The sequence below is a fragment of the Polyodon spathula genome, chromosome 29 (assembly GCF_017654505.1).
Source record: "Polyodon spathula isolate WHYD16114869_AA chromosome 29, ASM1765450v1, whole genome shotgun sequence".
Lineage (NCBI taxonomy): Eukaryota > Metazoa > Chordata > Actinopteri > Acipenseriformes > Polyodontidae > Polyodon > Polyodon spathula.
The window spans coordinates 4,739,547-4,759,701 of record NC_054562.1 but is presented as its reverse complement, the minus strand read 5'-3'; the positions used below and the strand labels follow the sequence as shown (position 1 = coordinate 4,759,701).

The 20,155-nt window shown below is 46.4% G+C and overlaps 1 protein-coding gene across 3 annotated transcripts; it reads right to left on the bottom strand.

Annotated features, from left to right (window-relative positions):
- Window positions 1–1,229: 1,229 nt before the first annotated feature.
- Window positions 1,230–13,703, bottom strand: LOC121302221 (phosphatidate cytidylyltransferase 2-like). 3 transcript variants are annotated; one of them, XM_041232052.1, is made up of 13 exons: window positions 13,441–13,703; window positions 8,718–8,848; window positions 8,277–8,373; window positions 7,837–7,934; window positions 6,426–6,565; window positions 5,087–5,145; window positions 4,753–4,835; window positions 4,016–4,103; window positions 3,651–3,719; window positions 3,219–3,371; window positions 2,880–2,999; window positions 1,827–1,930; window positions 1,230–1,414 (listed from the first exon to the last, which is right to left on the bottom strand). In XM_041232052.1, exons 1-13 carry the CDS (start codon window positions 13,507–13,509, stop codon window positions 1,276–1,278), a joined length of 1,350 nt encoding a protein of 449 aa, XP_041087986.1. In that variant the 5' UTR covers window positions 13,510–13,703; the 3' UTR covers window positions 1,230–1,275. The 3 variants fall into 3 exon arrangements, with proteins under 3 accessions (XP_041087986.1, XP_041087987.1, XP_041087989.1); XM_041232053.1 differs by having other exon boundaries at window positions 8,718–8,845; XM_041232055.1 differs by having other exon boundaries at window positions 8,718–8,842.
- Between the last annotated feature and the right edge of the window lie 6,452 nt (window positions 13,704–20,155).

Below are 20,155 nucleotides of genomic sequence, written 5' to 3'. Positions count from 1 at the left end.
AACTCAAACCGTAGTGATGCTCAGCTCACAGAAAAACCTGGTCGTGCATGTAACAGATCATCGGAATTCAGGGATAAAATACTTAAACAAACGACAAAGTAAAACAACTCTTTAGGGGGGGGGGTTAAATAACACACCTACACAGAATGCCGTAGCTACATTTTTGGGATCAGCACAACACCAGTCCAGCTGCACAGCCCTTTACAACAAGTTTCCTGCTAGAACGGCTCATTATCCAAGGAGCTGGGCTGCAGTGTGTTTGCTTACAGGGCTTCAGCAGCAGAGTCTTTGTAGTGAGAGCTTGCAAACGACGACTCCTTATTATCCGCTTAAATAAAGACATTGAAAAATCACAACAACAAAAAAACAACTTGTTATTTGTTTAGGAGCTTTCTTAAGGGCTTGGTCGGATTACCTTGTATCTATCTGCCTGGTCCCATCAGTGCTGTAAAATGCTCTAAAAGATTAAAAAATTAAAACAACAGCCGTGGCTTGTCCAGACGTCTACAGCAAGCAAAACAAAACGCTAAGCATTTGCTAAAAAAAATCAAAAATCAAAAATCAAAAAAGGCATTTAAAATCTATCTTAAGCATGTGTGTAATTACAGTGTTAACCCAGGTCAGGGGTGGGAATAAGACTCCTATTGCAGAGCGGTTTCACCCATTCCAGGTTTTATTACTACCACCTTGATCAGCCCCAGTGTGTCTAGGTAACAAGCTCAGGTGTGTCTAATTAAACTAATAGTAAAACCAGGTATGGATCAAAGTGCTGTGCAACAGGGGTCTTATTTCCCATCCTGCACCACAAGGGCAATAAGACTCCCAATTCATAGCTGCAGATTCCATTCCAGGTTTCCCTGTAGACTTGGTGGCACTTTAGCTAAAATCCTAACCAGAGGTCAGGAATAAAACCTGGACTAGCTCAAGACAGCTATACAAACAGGAGCCTACTCTCAAACCCAGGTGTTATACAGTGGCATTTAAAAACCACAAAAAAAAAAAAAAAAAATTACCATGAAAAATACAGCGCTTGTTATCAACACACACTTTCTGTATAAGAACCTCACCCATCATGAACTCAATACAGATGAACAGACAACATTATACTGCAGAATTCAAAACAGCCACCAAAACAAAATAATAAACACATCAAAGCCCTTCCCGATCTGTCCTGAAAGGGTTAACCTCGACCCCCCCCCCCCCCCCCCAGACCCTGCCCCTCTCAGAGACCCCGCCCCTCTCTTCCTCCCCACGCCACCTATTGGCTGCAGTCGCCTATGCTGCAGTCGCCTCCTGGTTGGCGGAGAGCAGCCCCTTGTCGATGAGGTGTGCTCTGAGCGTGTTGAAGATGTGGAGCTGCTGGTCCAGCCGCAGAGCGAGGAGCTGCTGCATCACCCGACTGGGATTAGGACCCCTGAGAGAGAGAGAAAGAGAGAGACCCATTACTTGGGCAAAGTGAATTGTCCGTGTCACGATGGGGTCATTCGCAAGCAACCCCAACATGAAAATATTTCAGGGTTCTAAAAATGTCAATTAACCCCAAGCTTGAGGTCCCATCATCATCATCATCCTCCTCACAGAATTAATGTAAAACCTGGACTGGCTCACACTGCTCGGCATGTGGAATCTGGATAACCACTCTGCAATGTCACTCGGATGTTTTCCAAGCCTAGTTGGAAAAGTCACAAACGTTAAGGCTGCATTTCAGCAGCTATGTGGCAATTCACTCTCTCTCTCTCTCCGATGGTCTTGCAGGGGACAGTGCAGGAGACAGAGACGAGGTCCCTTTCACTGTGCCCTGCAGCTCAGTCACACTCCCAGCATACCTGATGAAGCTGCCGATGTAGACGTTGACAAACGTGGCCATGAGATACTGGCAGTCGAATCGGTCCATGATCCCTCCGTGACCGGGGATAGTGTTAGCAAAATCCTGCAGGGAGACAAGGAGGGAGTCAGGCAGGATCAACACAGGGGACCCCTGCACCTCACCCCACTAACACAGGGGACCCCTGCACCTTACACATCCAACAGGCTGGTGCATTTAAAACTTTGTCATGTATACATGTTTCGTCAATGAGAGCTGACTGAATTTGTACAATAACTGTGTGTGTGTGTGTGTGTGTGTGTGTGTGTGTGTGTGTATATATATATACACACACACACACACACACACACACACAATCCCCTAGTGGACGTTTAACTAACTACACTGTTTTATTGTTCTCTTCCATTGCTTATCACTTCTTTCTTTAACATGTATCAATGTGTGTATCTATGTGATGAGCTTTGAAGCGATTTATCGTGAAAGGTGCTATATAAATAATACGATTGATTATTGATCGATACATACACCTCATTCAGTCACTCAGGCATGGACATGAGACTCCCATTGCATGGCGGTCTGATCCACAACTGGTTTCAATAGGAGTTTAATGAGACACACCTGAGCTTGTTACCTAGACACACTGGGGCTGATCAAGCGGGTAGTAAAACCTGGAGTGGGTGACACTGCTGTGTAATAGGAGTCTTACTGCCATCCCTGATCACTAGTGTGTAGAACTGTACCATGTTAATTTCCTAATCTACCGTATGTATTTATTTTAGAATGCAACTTTTTCTCCAACCCCATAGAGTGCACACAAAATATAAAAAAAAAAAATTAAATTATAATAATCACAAACCCAGAAGGGGTATAATCAACCTTTACAAAAACATTACATATGAACACCGTGGAATGCTTCTAGAATGCCCAACGTTCTGAACGTTCCAAGCCACAATGTCATAATGCCCAGGGCTGGAACGCTTGCTGGCCAATGAGATTGCTCCCTCTCCTCTAGTCCGTTCTCTTGTGTTCAGCAGTGAGTAGAGGAAACACTTACTTTGATCTTGAAGGCTCTCTTGAAGCCGCTGGCAAAGAATCCCCCAAAGGGCCCTATGAGCGAGGCGAAGGCGGACAGCGCCACACTGTGGATCTGGAAGGGATAGATGCGCACGGTCTCCTGCAGGGAGAGGCAGAGGGGGGAGGGAAGGGTTAATGCCATCTCACAGATGGCTGTAACAAGCCCAAAGTAAGTTTTGAAACAATACGGTTGGAATGGAAGTCTTTTTGACGCTGTCACACGATTTGATTGGCTCCTGTAATCCTGCAATTTGCATATCCTGATGACGCACAACTTGTTTATATAATCCAGGGAGTGGCACGTGAGTGACTCGCTCACCCAGCCAATGAGAGACTGCAGCACGGAGGGCAGGGTGTAGTCCTGCAGCTGGAAGAGGTCCGAGGGCTCGCAGTCCACCTCGAAGCGGTTCGAGTCGTTGTTGAACTCGACCGGGCAAACAAAGTAGCGCCACCCAGCCATCACATAGGAGAGCTGAGAGAGAGAGGGAGAGGGGAATCAGAGACAGGCTACAACAAAACACACAACTGAACTCAACCAGCCATCACATAGGAGAGCTGAGAGAGAGAGGGACGGAGGGAGGGAGGGAGGGAGAGAGAGAGAGAGAAGGGAAGGATCAGATCCCTAACTTGACAGAGTCCCATATATGGAGACATGGGGCAGACACGTGAACAACAAAAGCGTGCAGAAGACTACAGACAGCAGACTTCAAAACAATGTGCATTTAGGGTAACCCTGTCAGCGTCATCTTACCAGGAGACCAAACACAACCGTGGCAAAAAAACCTCCGATAAACCCTTCCCAGGTCTTCTTAGGAGACAACTACGAGGAAAAACAAACACCATTAGTATTATTATTAGTAGTAGTTGTAGTTAACTTCTTGGTTTTGAGTTCTTGAGCATTTGCGATTACAACAGCGTAACTGTTAAACCCCCCACCACCACCACCACCATCAGTCCTCATCTTTCATTATTATTATTTTTAATATAAATTAATCACTTAGCAGTCGCTTGTCTCCAAAGCAACTTCCAGAGACGAGGGGGGTGAACTCTGCATCATCAACAGCTGCTGCTGCTGCAGAGTCCCTTTGAATGAACCACTGGACCCCCGAGCCTCACCTTGATTAGGGGGGTCCGTCCAAAGAAGAAGCCAAACATGTACGCCATGATGTCATTGCAGATCACACAGGAGATAGGAACGATGAACCTGCAGCCAGAACAAAACACAGGCTTCAAGAAATGAATACTGCTGGAGCCTGGAGACACAGACACTGCTGCAAATCACCCACACAAACAATGAATACTGCTGGAGCCTGGAGACACAGACACTGCTGCAAATCACCCACACAAACAATGAATACTGCTGGAGCCTGGAGACACAGACACTGCTGAAAATCACCCACACAAACAATGAATACTGCTGGAGCCTGGAGACACAGACACTGCTGCAAATCACCCACACAAACAATGAATACTGCTGGAGCCTGGAGACACAGACACTGCTGCAAATCACCCACACAAACAATGAATACTGCTGCAAATCACCCACACAAATACACACACACACAGTGCTGCAAATCACCAATACAAACACACTGCTGCAAATCACCCATGCACACACACACACTGCTTCAAATCACCCATACACAGTGCTGCAAATCACCCACACAAACTGCTACAAATCTCCCATACAAATGCACCCACTCACATGCACGCTCTCCACGTGAATACATTCATGCATTTATGTGTTTTTATTTTCAATGCTCCAGTCATAGCGGGAGTGTCTAGAGACTGACAGACAGGCAGACAGAGAGAGAGGCAAGCAGACAGACAGACAGACAGAGAGAGAGACTGACCAGATCATTCCTTCAAAGAGATTGTGAATGATGAGGTGGGACTGAGTCACCACAATCAGCAACGTCACATGGGTCCAGCCGAACTAGAGAGAGAGAGAGAGAGAGAGAAAGGGGGAAGGTAGTGAGAGAGAGAAGGTATTGAGAGAGGGGGAAGGCGAGAGAAAGAAAGGGGGAGAGAGGGAGAGAAAGAGAAAGAAAGCAGGGGGCGAGAGGGAGAGAGAGAGAGAGAGAGTTAATGCTTTCAATATCCTGCATCAAACAGGCAGTCTCAATGGCACTTCTCAGCACCAGAGTGGAAGGGCAGCAGGATCCGCAGCCCGAGGGCTGGACTCACCATGTAGAACTGCAGCCGGTAATGCTTCTTCACAAGGCTCAGGACAAACATGCAGAACCCTAAAAACAGAGAGAGAGAGAGAGACATGGGGCCGGGTTAGAGACCCCGTCATTATGCAAACAGGGATTTTGCAGTACCAGACAATACGGGACATTTATACAAAATACCTGATTGGCATACATTTGGAAAAGAATAAATCTCATGACTTTGAAGTCAGATTCACATTGGTTTTGGGCAGACTTAAGATAAGGGAACACGCAGCCACTTTCTCAGGAACAGAGACTTAGTTTGAGGGTGCTGCATCAAACCCCAATTCTCCTGAAACCTGACTCCAAGCCGCAAAGCGTCTCCGTGTTCCCTCGGCTTTACAGATCACGCCAGAGTCCAGACTCTGGATCGTACAGGAGAGCGCACCATTCGTTTCAAATCAGGATTTTACCTGTAACCAGAAAAGAGCAAAGACACCCTTTTCTTTTTTTTGAAAATGCAAAACGCCTTTTCAATTCTTTCCGGAGCAATTAGCCAATTGCTGTGTGGCAAACTTGGATTTTTTTAGCTTTGTTTTCTTTATTAAATCTGACACCAGGGCCACCGTTGCAGGAAACCTAGTGGCAGCCCCCTGTGTTAATTCAATCTGCTCCCCTCTGAGGAGCGTCAACACCCATTGCTCTGTGTCAGACTCATTCTCATTCAGAGGCGACCCACGCACTAACACTTCCAGGTACACCTGAGATTTTACCATGTGTGTCTGACCCAGACTGTGTGCTAGCTGTGTGTGTGTGTGTGTGTGTGTGTGTGTGTTTCTTCAAGGCATTGACTGAGACACAGCGACCACATCCTGTGACAAGCCAAACAAAGCAGTCTCACTGCTTGGAAACCTCGAACTGCGTGAAAAAAAACAAAAAGGTCGACTTTTCTCAAGACAACTAACAAACAAGCATTTCAAAGTTCAATACACTTTCATGTCCTCTCAGAGGACAAATCCAGGAATGCCCCAATTATCCTCCATCTAAAAATGCGTTTGAGAGCAACTCAACTCACTCATTACAGTATGAGTATCAGCGCACCTCTGCTATATACATGAGGATAATTGAACTGCTGAAGACATCGCCCTCTACAGGGGTCAGTCAGTACTGCAGGACACATGCGGATCGGAAACAAAGGGAACACGAGTTTATCTGCAAACTGAGAACTCAGGAACCTTTTGGGAGGAACGTTCTGTTCCCACAATGATGACGTCACACACACAATTCTCGAAGTTTTAGTGCACCCAATTATCCCCCCCCCCCGGATTTTCAGTGAGTGAAAAGCAGCCCCAGCCCCTGCTGTCTGCGCCTACCTGTCAGGTAGAGAGTGAAGGAGATGAAGCGATGGTACTTGCTCAGGATTCTCAGAGGCTCCTCCCTCTGAACCAGAGCGGAGAAATAATCCGTCACTGTCTCGCCATAGAAAAAATAATTCACACAGAGCAGGAAGTACCTGCGGGGGGAGGGAGAGAGAGAGAGAGAGTTAGGCAGGCAGAGAGGACTGACACACACACACAGTTAGGCAGGAAGAGAGACAGGCAGGCAAACAGACACACACAGATAGGCAGACAGAGAGGACAGACAGGCAGAGACACAGACAGACAGACAGACAGACACACAAAGAGTTAAGCAGGAAGAGACACACACACAGAGTTAGGCAGGCAGGGAGACAGACAGACATGAGCTTCCACTGAGGAAGCACTGTTATTTAAAGAGCAGACAGATTCCACTGACATTCTTCTTTTGAATTGCTGCTCCCTTCCCTATCCATCAAGCCTGCAACTGGGGTGGGATCATCGCCATCAATTTCTAACTCCATTTTAAAAATCAATTCCACATTCCTTCACACGCCTGGAAATTGACATTTTAGAGACAGCAACTGTTCAGCCACTTTTCATCTGAAGCCAATTTAAACCGACCAAGAAACAGCGACTTCTACGTCAGCGAGAGAAGCTCACTGTTACAGAATACTGCAATTAGGATCAACGCCGCGCTGGAATTGATTTTTAAAATTGGAATTGAAAAAACAGGAATGGCTCCTGACCTCCCCCTGGTTCACACTGCCTTGCCAAGGGACTCTCGTGATCACAGAATGCATGCGCTGGTTCACACTGCCTTGCCAAGGGACTCTCGTGATCACAGAATGCATGCGCTGGTTCACACTGCCTTGCCAAGGGACTCTCGTGATCACAGAATGCATGCGCTGGTTCACACTGCCTTGCCAAGGGTCTCTCGTGATCACAGAATGCATGCGCTGGTTCACACTGCCTTGCCAAGGGACTCTCGTGATCACAGAATGCATGCGCTGGTTCACACTGCCTTGCCAAGGGACTCTCGTGATCACAGAATGCATGCGCTGGTTCACACTGCCTTGCCAAGGGACTCTCGTGATCACAGAATGCATGCGCTGGTTCACACTGCCTTGCCAAGGGACTCTCGTGATCACAGAATGCATGCGCTGGTTCACACTGCCTTGCCAAGGGACTCTCGTGATCACAGAATGCATGCGCTGGTTCACACTGCCTTGCCAAGGGACTCTCGTGATCACAGAATGCATGCGCTGGTTCACACTGCCTTGCCAAGGGACTCTCATGATCACAGAATGCATGCGCTGGTTCACACTGCCTTGCCAAGGGACTCTCGTGATCACAGAATGCATGCGCTGGTTCACACTGCCTTGCCAAGGGACTCTCGTGATCACAGAATGCACAGAACCCTTCTCACCAGCTCAGTGTGCGGAACCAGGGCAGGTGGTAGGAGTGATAGACGCTGTAACCAATCATGATGATCTCGTGGAAACACTTGATCTGAACACAGAGGACCTGCCCGGAGAGAGAGAGGAGGAGGAGGAGGAGGAGGAGAGAGAAGGAGACAGCCGTTACTCTCAGTTCTGCCAAAGATCCGATCTCAACTTGCACACAACTCAACGTCACTGTAAAAACTTGGTCCAAAGTCATTTCGCCGACTGCATCAAATATTTATACCCAAGTAGACGCTGAAACCAAATGTTTAAGCCGCTAAAAAGAGGTCTTTTGGAACATAATACAATGCAGCAGTAGAATCCAATATCAGTGCTGCTATTGTCATTTGATTGCTTAGGGCGACAGCTGCCCAGCACACTCTGAACGGAGCTTGTGTTTCGCTTGGCCGCGGAGAGCACTTACGATCATCATTAAGACCATGGGACCGAGGTAGATGATGATGAAGAAAAAGGAGATCATGGCAAGAGTCAGGATCCCGCGCACCCACCAGTTCTTCCACCTGAGACAAAACAGAACAGGACTTTAAACACCAGACTGGCTTCATTATCCCAACCCATCACTGCGTTATCCCAACCCATCACTGTGTTATCAGCTATATAGTTACCAAGTAAGCTAGCTAGAACGCATAACAGCTATTTGGTAGGGTAGATGGTTAGCTAGCTAGTTGGTTAGGTAGATGGTTAACTAGCTGGTTATCTGGGCAGATCATGGTTATTTAGATTGCTATCTAGTTTGCTAAGCAGTTCGTTGACTAGATGTTTGGGTAGATCTATAGCTAGATGTTTAGGTAGACAGATCGTTAGGTATTCAGTTTGTAGGGTGGGGGTGTAGAAGGCTAGTTACCGTGACGACATTCCTGACAGGGCTTTGTTGAGGACCTCGGGGGTGTCGTCGACAGTAGAGGGCACCCCCGGGTCGGGTTTGATCTCGCTGTCCGAGGGGGCTTCTCCATCCGTCCGCACCTCTGACTCCTGGAGAGGAGGAATTGCAAAGCCCAGGTTAGCACTGTTCAGCAGAACAGAGAGACTGGGTCAAAGGAACCCGCACGGTCAGCAGAAGAGAGAGACTGGGTCAAAGAAACCCGCCCGGTCAGCAGAACAGACTGGGTCAAAGGAACCCGCCCGGTCAGCAGAACAGAGAGACTGGGTCAAAGGAACCCGCCCGGTCAGCAGAACAGAGAGACTGGGTCAAAGGAACCCATCCGGTCAGCAGAACAGGGAGACTGGCTCAAAGGACCGCAGGGATATTAAACATTTCAAATTTTGACCAGGAAAGTCAGGAGATCAACTGTAATGTTTACCAGAGCGACATCCAATTATAATTAGTTACAATTCCAAATCAGTTATAATTACACAAAAAAGCAACACTCTCCTCGCATTAACATGCTTACTGTATTCATTCTAAATAACCCAGCTATAATGCAATCACAGGCACCAACATAGAAACTTGAACTTGTTTTTCAAACAAATGGAGTCACCAAAAGTGGCTGAAAAGACGAGAACAATGAAATCGAACGACAAATAAAATAAATAAAGTCTATCAATTACAGGAACAGCTTTGGGGGTTCTACTTTCCAAATCTCTGCCTCCCTTTATATGTTAATTAGCGGTTGTTAAGCTGTCCTAATAAAGAGAAAAGTACTAATTAAAGACGGTTTCTTTGCTATAAATCAAGGAGATTTTAAATGCTAGACTTGCGATCAGCGTGCATTCCGGACTGAAAAGAAAATCTGGTGGGGGGGCGACTCTGTTGAACAAGTGAAAATGAAGTAACTTACAAAAAATGATGGTGAGTAAGAAGATTCAAGAAAATGCACAGAGTCCTTTTCTTCAATCAGTTGTTAGGTTTATTGAAATATGCAGGGAGTCTGGTCCCAGGTACAGGACAAACACAATACTCATCATTACAATGTTTGTATGACATTAAATACCCTTCTGTATAGATGGTCCACCTCCCCTTTCTCTGACACTTAACCAATGGTCAAGGTAATTTAATTTATTGTGTGAGTGTGTGTGTGTGTGTCTGTGTGTGTAGGCTAGTGTGACAACCTCTGAACTCAGTGCATTCTTCACACTCCTGGAGACAAAAGGTCCATACATCTGCCTTTTGTTATCTTCTTGCGACCCCCTTTGATCCTAGTGGCATTATCTCTTTCGATCTCTCTGAAGTCTTTAGAGCCTGTCCCCTTCTAGTCCACAGCATTGTTATCTCGTTAGCTTGCAGTCAGTGTTGGGCAAGAGCTTGTAGACGCAACGTCTCTATCAGTGGTTAGCAGTACATGCAATTTGAACCAAACAGCCTGCTATCTGCAATATTAGTCTCGTTTCAGAAAAGAACACCAGTATAGCTCTGCCAGTCCACATGCGTAGCAAACTGCTAATCAATTCTCGATCCATGATTTCCAACAGAAAATAACAAAAAAAAAAAAAAAAAGCACAGCGATAACAATTAGGATGAGAGACAAGTGACTGACAGAATGAGTCTTGTCTGTTTGAAATACAAATTAAGCCAAACGGCAACCAGGCTCAGGGCGCGAGACATGAAGGTAAAAGCAAGTGATCTCGTTTTTTAACGAACAGCTTTCTCCGAGTTTAATTAGGAATCGTCTCAGAACAAGTGTCGTCATGCGATCAAGAACAAAACCCGAAAACTTCAAGCCCTAACTATATGGTGCAATTACGAACTGGAGAATTATGACTGTCCCTGACCTCAGTGGTGTGGTGTTTCCAGCGAGAGATTATTGAACCAAGTCTTTTCCATCTACACTAAACCCTGCATGCACACAGACACAGAGTGATGACAGGGTTATCACTGTCTCTACATGCACACAGAGCAGTTCCCCTAAAACATTAACATTATCTTTTAATACTAGACAGTACCTATATTGAATAACCTCTCCCTCCGTCTATATTAAACAGAATCCCTCCCTCCCTCCCTCCCTCCCTCTCTAGTGTGACGTGTTCACTGTTTGTCTCTCAGGCTATGACAGGTCTCCATGTACTGTCCAGCCAGTCTGGCTGTGTGTTTGTCCTCCCCCAGCAGGACTGACAGCTTCTGGGTGTCGTGCATTTTGGGGACTTCTGCGACTAAATCGCCGAATCTCCCAAACCTTTGGGACAACAGGAAGCGGACAGATCCCCCCCCCGCCCCCCCCAGCACTTCCTGTAGAGGTCTGTGCAGCAGGATAATAACAACACCAAACAAACATCTCTTATCAGGATGCAGGATAGTATATACAAGTTGCTGCTGTTGGTTCTGGTGCGTCTTATTATAAAACTCCTAGTAAAACCAGGAATGGATCAAACTGCTACGCGATGGGAGCCTTATTTCAATCCCTGAAGTCTATCCACGTGCATCCAGCATACTTCTGAGACAAGCCCAGACACAGACAAATCAATTAAGGAAATATAAACACTCCGCTCCAAAACAAGCGAACCAAATTTCCAGCCAACTGAAGCCGGGCTGCATTTGAATGAGGAAATCGTTCGATTTGCATGGCAAATCACAGCAGCGAAACGGCTGTGGGAATCCTGACGGATGCCTTCCATGATGTGTGCTGTTTATAATAATATTATGGGTTGCGCTCGCCTGACCTCAGCACCACCTTACTGGATCCTCAGCTGATGCGCTATCCTTGCACTATTGCACTGCTAATCTGTCACTGCAGATATAACTAGCTGTGATCCTAACTGGCTGCATCCTAGTTCATATTGTATTCCAGCAGTATTATTATTATTTGCACTTACTGTAAACTACACTGTGTTTAAATATGAAGCTTGCACTGGAACCCTGTGTGGCAGGGCGACTGCCCTGCACAGGTGGGGAAATTAGTGTTGGTGTAACCTGTATGTGGAAAGGGGTTTATTTTGTGACTTTTTGGAGTTTGTGTGATTTTAATTATTGTTTACAGACGGGCACTCATTTGAGCCAGTCTGCCCGCTAGGCTTGGTTGAGGGAAAGGGCAGCGAGTGATTGGCAGTGCTGGTCCTCAATCAGCAGGTGGGCGGGTCTTGACCGAGTAGGAGATGGCTCGGGGCGACCGCAACGCCATGCTACAGAGGGGCGCTGTGCGTATTCGGGAGGAGAGATCCCGCTCTGCAGGAACGACAGCAACGCAGCCCTGAAACTGCAAGCAGGGCTTGTGAAGGCAATGCCCAGGCAAGGCCGTGTGAAGCAGCAGGAGTTGTGGTATGAATTCCAGCTCATCAGTAGGTTAGTTTAGGGGACAGCGATCCCATGTGATGCACAGCGAGGGTTGCGTAGTGGAGCCGGTTCCTGGAGCAGGACGCCTCGTTTGCAAATCGCCTAGGATAAAGGTGTCTGTCAAATTAGTAAATAAATATCACTATTATTATTATTATTAATAATAATAAAACTCCCTCAGAACATGTTTGCAGCTTTGCCGTGAGTGGAGAACGTCAGAGACGAGGCATAAGAAAGCTTTTAAAACCGCGACACCAACGCCCATACGATTTTCACCTGGTTTTTCTTTAGGGCGCGAACGGCTTTATGACACGTTCAGAAGCGTTCGCTGGCGGCCTCTGGTCAAGTGGAGAGCGTGCCTCCTCTGGCGCTGTTCGGGGGCAGCAATATCAAAGAACAGAAACGTGTTTGAAGTTTGATGACTCCTACAATTCTGTAATGTGTCAAAGTTGTGCTGAATCGTATTCTTTGATGATTTTCAAAGTTTGGTCTGTGGTTCGTTTAATTACAGGATTGCAGGGGTTAAAGTTCTACTGAATGCATGAATTTAATGACTTGTAAAGCTTTGTAATTTTGCAGGCTCCATGTGATAGAATAGATTACTAGCTATTTACCATCATCAGTAGGTACTTGTGTATGTTAAATCTATACATTATTAAAGGTACAGTAAGTGTTATTAATACCTGTTCGATTATCCATACAGAATCTATTATGCGAACTAGGGTCGGTCCCAATTAGTTTGGATAATTGACTCTATACAGTGTGTGTAATACGATCAAACACACACACACACACACACACACCACACATACATATCGAGAGAGAGAGATAACATTTAATTAAAGTTAATTACATGGCGACACTATAGGCCGTATATAAGACGATTCGCTTCAGCCGGCTCTATTCTATTTTGAGCCTGTCGTTCGTTTTTCTTTCACTAGACAAGAGACCCGCCTATTTAATTATCATCAATCACTCGAGGCTTTCTACGATGTAGAAAGGAAAAACGCACCCGCTGCGTACGTAGTGTCAACGAAACAACTGAGGGGTTTTAATTATTAATATAATAATAATATTATTAATGTAACTGAATAAATGTGACTTATTTTATCTTCGCCAAGAGGACCTCCTGGAATTCAAATAATAATAATAATAATAATAATAATAATAATAATAATAATAATAATCGTAAAACAATATGCGTAAATACCGTGTTTCTAATAGCATGTGTGACCGAGGCGTTACACTTTTTGTCGCTGAATTAATTGCAGGTTTTCAGGGTGCTTTCCTGGCTGCAATGCTAACGGGAGTGACTCGTGAAATGAAAACGATGCATTTTTTGTTTTCCTCCAAACTCTCTCACCTGCTGCTGCTGCTGCTGCTGTTTTAGCACATCGTCCTCCCCCGGTCCACGGTGCCTCAGTTCTGTCATTCCCACCAGTTCTGCACGCTGCTGCCTGTGCGATGGGCTAATTATTATAACTGATACACAATTCGTTACTGCGGGTACAAGCCTTGGGGGGTCTCTGATACGCGTTTATTGATGCAGACACTGAAACCCCCTCAGTTCTTACACAGTTACCCCCACCTCTCGCGATGGGATAGAAGAGGCTGCTCTTCTGGGTTTACTTTCTGCCCCAAAACCCGCGAGAGCTAGTGCTGCGTATGTGAGAGAAAACGGGGCGCGTTCCCGTTCATTCTGCGCAGATTCTGACCATTTTTAGCCAATGAGCTTCTACGAATGCTCTGCGTGAACGCGCCCGTTGGCTAACTTTGGTTAGATTCTTCGCAGAATCTGCGCAGAATGATCTCCGTGAACGCGCCCGTAATGTGACGCGTGTCTTTAAAAAAAAAAAGTATCTTCAATAAAGGCACAGGGCGTTTTAAATGTTGGAGGATCTGATGCTGCTATCATTTATTATAATTATAATCAAGTCTGTAAAATGATTGCAACATGTGGAATACACATTTCCTTTGAATACAACATCGTTGTAGTATTTTTGTCACTTTTATAATTGCAGGGAGGGAAACAGGAATCAGTATTCGGCAAATATTGGGTTGGGGTTGTGGGACTGGATGCTACAGGGTTGGTGTTGGTGTTGGGGGACTGGATGCTACAGGGTTGGTGTTGGGGGACTGGATGCTACAGGGTTGGGGGACTGGATGGTACAAGGTTGGGGTTTAGGGTTGGGTTTGGGGGACTGGATGGTACAGGGTTAGGGTTGGGGTTGGGGGACAGGATGGTACAGGGTTGGGTTGGTGTTGGGTTTGGGGGACTGGATAGTACAGGGTTGGGGTTGGGGTTGGGGGACAGGATGGTACAGGGTTGGGTTGGTGTTGGGTTTGGGCGACTGGATAGTACAGGGTTGGGGTTGGGGTTTGGGGACTGGATGCTACAGGGTTGTGGTTGGGTTGGGGGACTGGATGGTACAGGGTTGTGGTTGGGTTGGGGACTGGATAGTACAGGGTTGGGGTTGGGGTTGGGGGACTGGATGGTACAGGGTTGGGGTTGGGTTGGGGACTGGATGGTACAGTGTTGAGGTTGGTGTTGGGGTTGGGGGACTGGCTTTTACAGGGTTAGTGTTATGGTTGGGGGACTGGATGCTACAGGGTTGGTGTTGGTGTTGGGGGACTGGATGGTACAAGGTTGGGGTTTAGGGTTGGGTTTGGGGGACTGGATGGTACAGGGTTAGGGTTGGGTTGGGGACTGGATGGTATAGGGTTGGGGTTGGTGTTAGGTTGGGGGACTGGATTGTAAAGGGTTGGGGTTGGGGTTGGGTTGGGGGACTGGATGGTACAGGGTTGTGGTTGGGTTGGGGACTGGATAGTACAGGGTTGGGGTTGGGTTGGGTTGGGGACTGGATGGTACAGTGTTGAGGTTGGTGTTGGGGTTGGGGGACTGGCTGGTACAGGGTTAGTGTTATGGTTGGGGGACTGGATGGTACAGGGTTGGTGTTGGGGTTGGGTGGTCTGGATGGTACATGGTTAGGGTTGGGGTTGGGGGACTGGATGGTACAGGGTTGGGGTTGGGTTGGGTTGGGGAAAGTGGTCTTAAAATTAAGGTTTTAGTTGAACGTGCTTGGATAAAGACTTATTATATATGCAAAGAAAGATAAGGGGGTACAAATATTTGGAAGGGTAACCAATATTCCTGAATATTGGTTCCTAGGGAGATCAAAAATCCAGGGGGAACATATGTTCTGTGACACAGGAACTATACATTTTGTTCTTTGCTTGACAGTGGCTGACCTGCAGCACAGGAAGTGACCTGGGTAGCAGGAAGTAGCTTCTCAAACGATCTGAATCTAAGGCTGGATGTGAATAATCAGAGTGTGGCTCTCGGGTCTTGAGATTTGGGCTGAAGGACTTCTTTCTTCTTTTCTCTGCAGCTTCTCTCCCTTCCTCTTCCTCTCTCATTCAGCAGCTAGAAAAGCTTCTAAACTTGATGATGCTGTTCCTGCCAGACGAGCGAGAGGCGCCTCTACTGGTGAGGCTTCGCACGGGACACCTGAACAAACATGGTATCCAGGGTGACGAGGTCACTGCAGCAAAACAAACAAGAGGAACACCAAGCAGTGAGAAAATTACTTTTACAAAATAAGAACATGAGAAAAATGCAGGAGGTCCTTCGGACCATCAGAGCTCGTCCGGTTCCGAGCGGCTGATTGATCTCCGAACTTTGTCAAGTCGGGTCTTAAAGGATCCCAGAGATTTAGCATCAACAGTGTTTAAATGGTGTTACTGTTTCCGACCGGGACAAAAAAATTTAGCCTGAAAACTGCGGCAATCCCAGTTTTCCCGGGATGTCTGGTAAACCTAACCTGGATTCCCCAGCACTGTAAAATTCTCTAATATAATCCAGCGATGGCTGGGTGTAAGCCACTCCATGCAGTTCCCGCTCTGCCAGTGCAGTCCTGTCCAGGACTTTGCTCCAATCAGGCTGCATTACTACTGAGCTGAAAACCTGGACCGGATCAGCAAAGCAGGGAATGCGCCGACGTGGGAGGGAAGGAGGGAGGGGGTGGGGCCACATTGATTTGGAGCTGCTCCTCACGGCTCGGAAGTGTTTTGCTGTTTTGACAGCGAAGATGATGCTGGGGATGAGGAAGAGCGTGCATCAGCCCAGACTCAACAAAACGCATTCTGAAATACACAGAGACAAGACACTTAGACACACACACACACACACACACACACACACACACACACCTCCATGTGCACACACACACACACACACACAGACACACACACACACACACACACACACACCTCCATGTGTACACAGACACAGACACACACACACACACAGACACACACACACACCTCCATGTGCACACAGTCACACACACATCAGAAGAATACAGACACCAACATACACACACCCACATCAGTGCGCATACACACACACACACACACACACACACACACACACACACACGCACACACACACACACACACACAGTGTCAGCTGGGTTACTTAAATGATTTCACTTCTTTATTTTTCTGATTTTCTCTAAGTCTGTTCACTCTTAGATTAGCCGGGGGTGTGGGTGTGGCCCCTGCCCAGCTCTCTTACCCATGGGTTCAGTACATTCTCACAGCTGATGGTGTAGACGTTATCCAGGGAGACAGCCAGAGACTGGCAACTCAACACCTCAGCAACATGCCAGAGGTATGGTCAAGCATAGGCAAGCATTGTAAAGTACAGAGAGGGATGGTAAAACATAGGGAAGCATTGTAAAGCACAGAGAGGTCTGGTAAAGCATAGGGAAGCATTGTAAAGCACAGAGAGGTCTGGTAAAGGATAGAGAAGCATTGCAAAGCACAGAGAGGTCTGGTAAAGCATAGGAAAGCATTGTAAAGCACATAGAGGTCTGGTAAAGCATAGGGAAGCATTCTAAAGCACAGAGAGGTCTGGTAAAGCATAGGGAAGCATTCTAAAGCACAGAGAGGTCAGGTAAAGCATAGGGAAGCATTGTAAAGCACAGGGAGGTCTGGTAAAGCATAGGGAAGCATTGTAAAGCACAGAGAGGTCTGGTAAAGCATAGGGAAGCATTGTAAAGCACATAGAGGTCTGGTAAAGCATAGGGAAGCATTCTAAAGCACAGAGAGGTCTGGTAAAGCATAGGGAAGCATTGTAAAGCACAGAGAGGTCTGGTAAAGCATAGGGAAGCATTGTAAAGCACAGAGAGGTCTGGTAAAGCATAGGGAAGCATTGTAAAGCACAGAGAGGTCTGGTAAAGCATAGGGAAGCATTGTAAAGCACAGAGAGGTGTGGTACAGGGGCAAAACTGCAAAAGGACTTTGACAAGGACTGGCAGGTGGGTGTTCAGGTCAGGACTGAAAGTGAACATTTGACCCTAGCTGTTTGTTCTGGAGTGTGCCAGATCAGTTTACACTGTGATGACTGCAGAGTCCTGCTCCAATGCAAAATGCCCTGAAGATACGATTACTCCTTTGCAAAGATATTTTCCTGCCGCTGTGTGAATCTCTTTGCTTTAGTCAAAACTCTGATTTGAGTAAAACAAAGCATGCATCAGTCTGGGATGGGGAACTCACAATGGTGCCATCAGCCTGCAACGATTTCAGTCCTGGGTTCTTATCAATCCCCTGCTAACAGCCTTGCACAGTGAATGCACGGTGAAGCATAGGTAAGCATTGCAAAGCACTGGGAGGTGTATTAAAAATATCACTCACATTTATTGAGAAGGGACTGGCTCATTCTCTTCTCTGTGCTTTACTACACTTTGAGAAGGGGCTGGTTCATTCTCTTCTCTGTGCTACACTTTGAGAAGGGGCTGGTTTTGTGGTCAGCCCCTTCTCTGTGCTTCACTTTGAGAAGGGGCTGGTTCATTCTCTTCTCTGTGCTTCACTTTGAGAAGGGGCTGGTTCATTCTCTTCTCTGTGCTACACTTTGAAAAGGGGCTGGTTCACTCTCTACTCTGAGCTTTGTGCTGTGGGGGTGGTGGGGGGGGGTTTACAGCTCTTACACAACCAGAGACACTCCCAAACCCTACAGTCACTTCTAAGCCAACAACCGGACTGACCCAAACCTCCACATTTTGATTTCTTAGTTATATGACCACGGTTTTCAATACATAAATCAATCTAAATGACTTGCAAATGAAACGACTCGAGGAGCCATGGTGGGGATGAATGGGTTTTCATTTCATGTAGTCCAATCGGATTGGTGCTCTTACCAGCCCTCCCCCACCAGCCCCCACCACTGCCCTCCTCACATCACTGTCGGGCTATTGGAGGAGTGGGGGGGGGGGGGGGGCGGGGACAGGGGTGTTTAATAGACCTGCAACCCACAATTCTGAGCCTCTTTTACCTGGGATCTTTAATCACACCAGTGCGCACGTCTCACTTCAGTGAACAGCAAAAGTGAGTTCACTCTCTATGGGTTTTAGTGACTTTTTATTTTCTAATATTCTGGTACTGCTTGTTTAATTGCTTTAAAATATATCTATACATTTATTTATTTATTTTTAATAATGGTAACGCTTTTAACACTTCTGAGCTAGAAGTTCTGTACAAAGGTGTGCAAATGTATCAAGATCTGTCATCGAGATCCTTCATATGCCCGCCTGCATGGAAACCTCTGGGTGTGAGAATCTCAGTTTCCGCTCAGTAATCACTCATATAGAAACAATAGGCACTGGTGTGTGAAAATGTTCGACCGCTTTATGCTTTAATCAGGCGTCTTAAACAACTTCTGAAAAGTCTCCTGCGTTTTATCATGTGTGGCTCTGTGTTCCTTTACTCTGACTATTTTAAAGCCACAGTTAAATTAGACAACCACTAGCGATATTCAGTTCCAGCGGTTTGATTTCAGACGCACAGAAAATCAAAACTACAAAAGCAATGGGGTGTTCTGATACAGAAGCAATGGGGTGTTCTGATACAGAAGCAATGGGGTGTTGTGATACAGAAGCAATGGGGTGTTGTGATACAGAAGCAATGGGGTGTTCTGATACAGAAGCAATGGGGTGTTCTGATACAGAAGCAATGGGGTGTTGTGATACAGAAGCAATGGGGTGTTCTGATACAGAAGCAATGGGGTGTTGTGATACAGTAGCAATGGGGTGTTGTGATACAGAAGAAATGGGGTGTTCTGATACAGAAGCAATGGGGTGTTGTGATACAGAAGCAATGGGGTGTTCTGATACAGAAGCAATGGGGTGTTGATGCATTTGCACCCTGCTGTATATATTTTCAAAGGTTTGAAAAATGAATACTACACTGTACTGTGCTTTTACCAGGGGGATAACACAGTGGTAAACTTTGAGAAGGGGGCTGGTTCATTCTCTTATCTGTCCTTTACTACACTTTGAGAAGGGGCTGGTTCATTCTCTGTGCTTCGCTTTGAGAAGGGGCTGGTTCATTCTTTTTGTGCTTTACTACACTTTGAGAAGGGGCTGGTTCATTCTCTTCTCTGTGCTTCACTTTGAGAAGGGGCTGGTTCATTCTCTTCTCTGTGCTTCACTTTGAGAAGGGGCTGGTTCATTCTCTTCTCTGTGCTTCACTTTGAGAAGGGGCTGGTTCATTCTCTTCTCTGTGCTTCACTTTGAGAAGGGGCTGGTTCATTCTCTTCTCTGTGCTTCACTTTGAGAAGGGGCTGGTTCATTCTCTTCTCTGTGCTTCACTTTGAGAAGGGGCTGGCTCACTCTCTTCTCTGTGCTGTGCACCCAGGGGAAATCACTCCAGTAAACCTGGTCATTAACCTGGTGTTTAAGGTAGAGACGGTTGAGATGTTCTGCTAACACGCTGCAATGTTTTGTCTCCGCAGTGAATTTGCACACGTTCACATCCTCTCTCTGCTTTGTTTTGACTGGTAAGCCACCTTATGTTACACACTGGACTAAATTAACTCATGAAAGTATCGCATTCATTTCTCTCTGAATAAAATCATCACACAAGCTGTATGCATTGATGGAATTTCATAAGTTGCATTTAGACATTTAGCAAGTTATCATCGCAATATAGGTAAAAATAACAGGTAGACGGTGGCAGTTTAAACACGCTTCAAGACATGACAGAGTAGCCTGTCGTGAAACGAAGGCAGTGGCAAACAA

Coding starts and splice junctions, on each gene's coding strand:
- LOC121302221 (XM_041232052.1), bottom strand. CDS start 13,509: ATGACAGAACTGAGGCACCGTGGACCGGGGGAGGACGATGTGCTAAAA. Junction 5,146..6,425: donor CTTCACTCTCTACCTGACAG/GTAGGCGCAGAC, acceptor CTCTGTTTTTAG/GGTTCTGCATGTTTGTCCTG. Junction 3,000..3,218: donor TGCAGTCTCTCATTGGCTGG/GTGAGCGAGTCA, acceptor CTCTCCCTGCAG/GAGACCGTGCGCATCTATCC.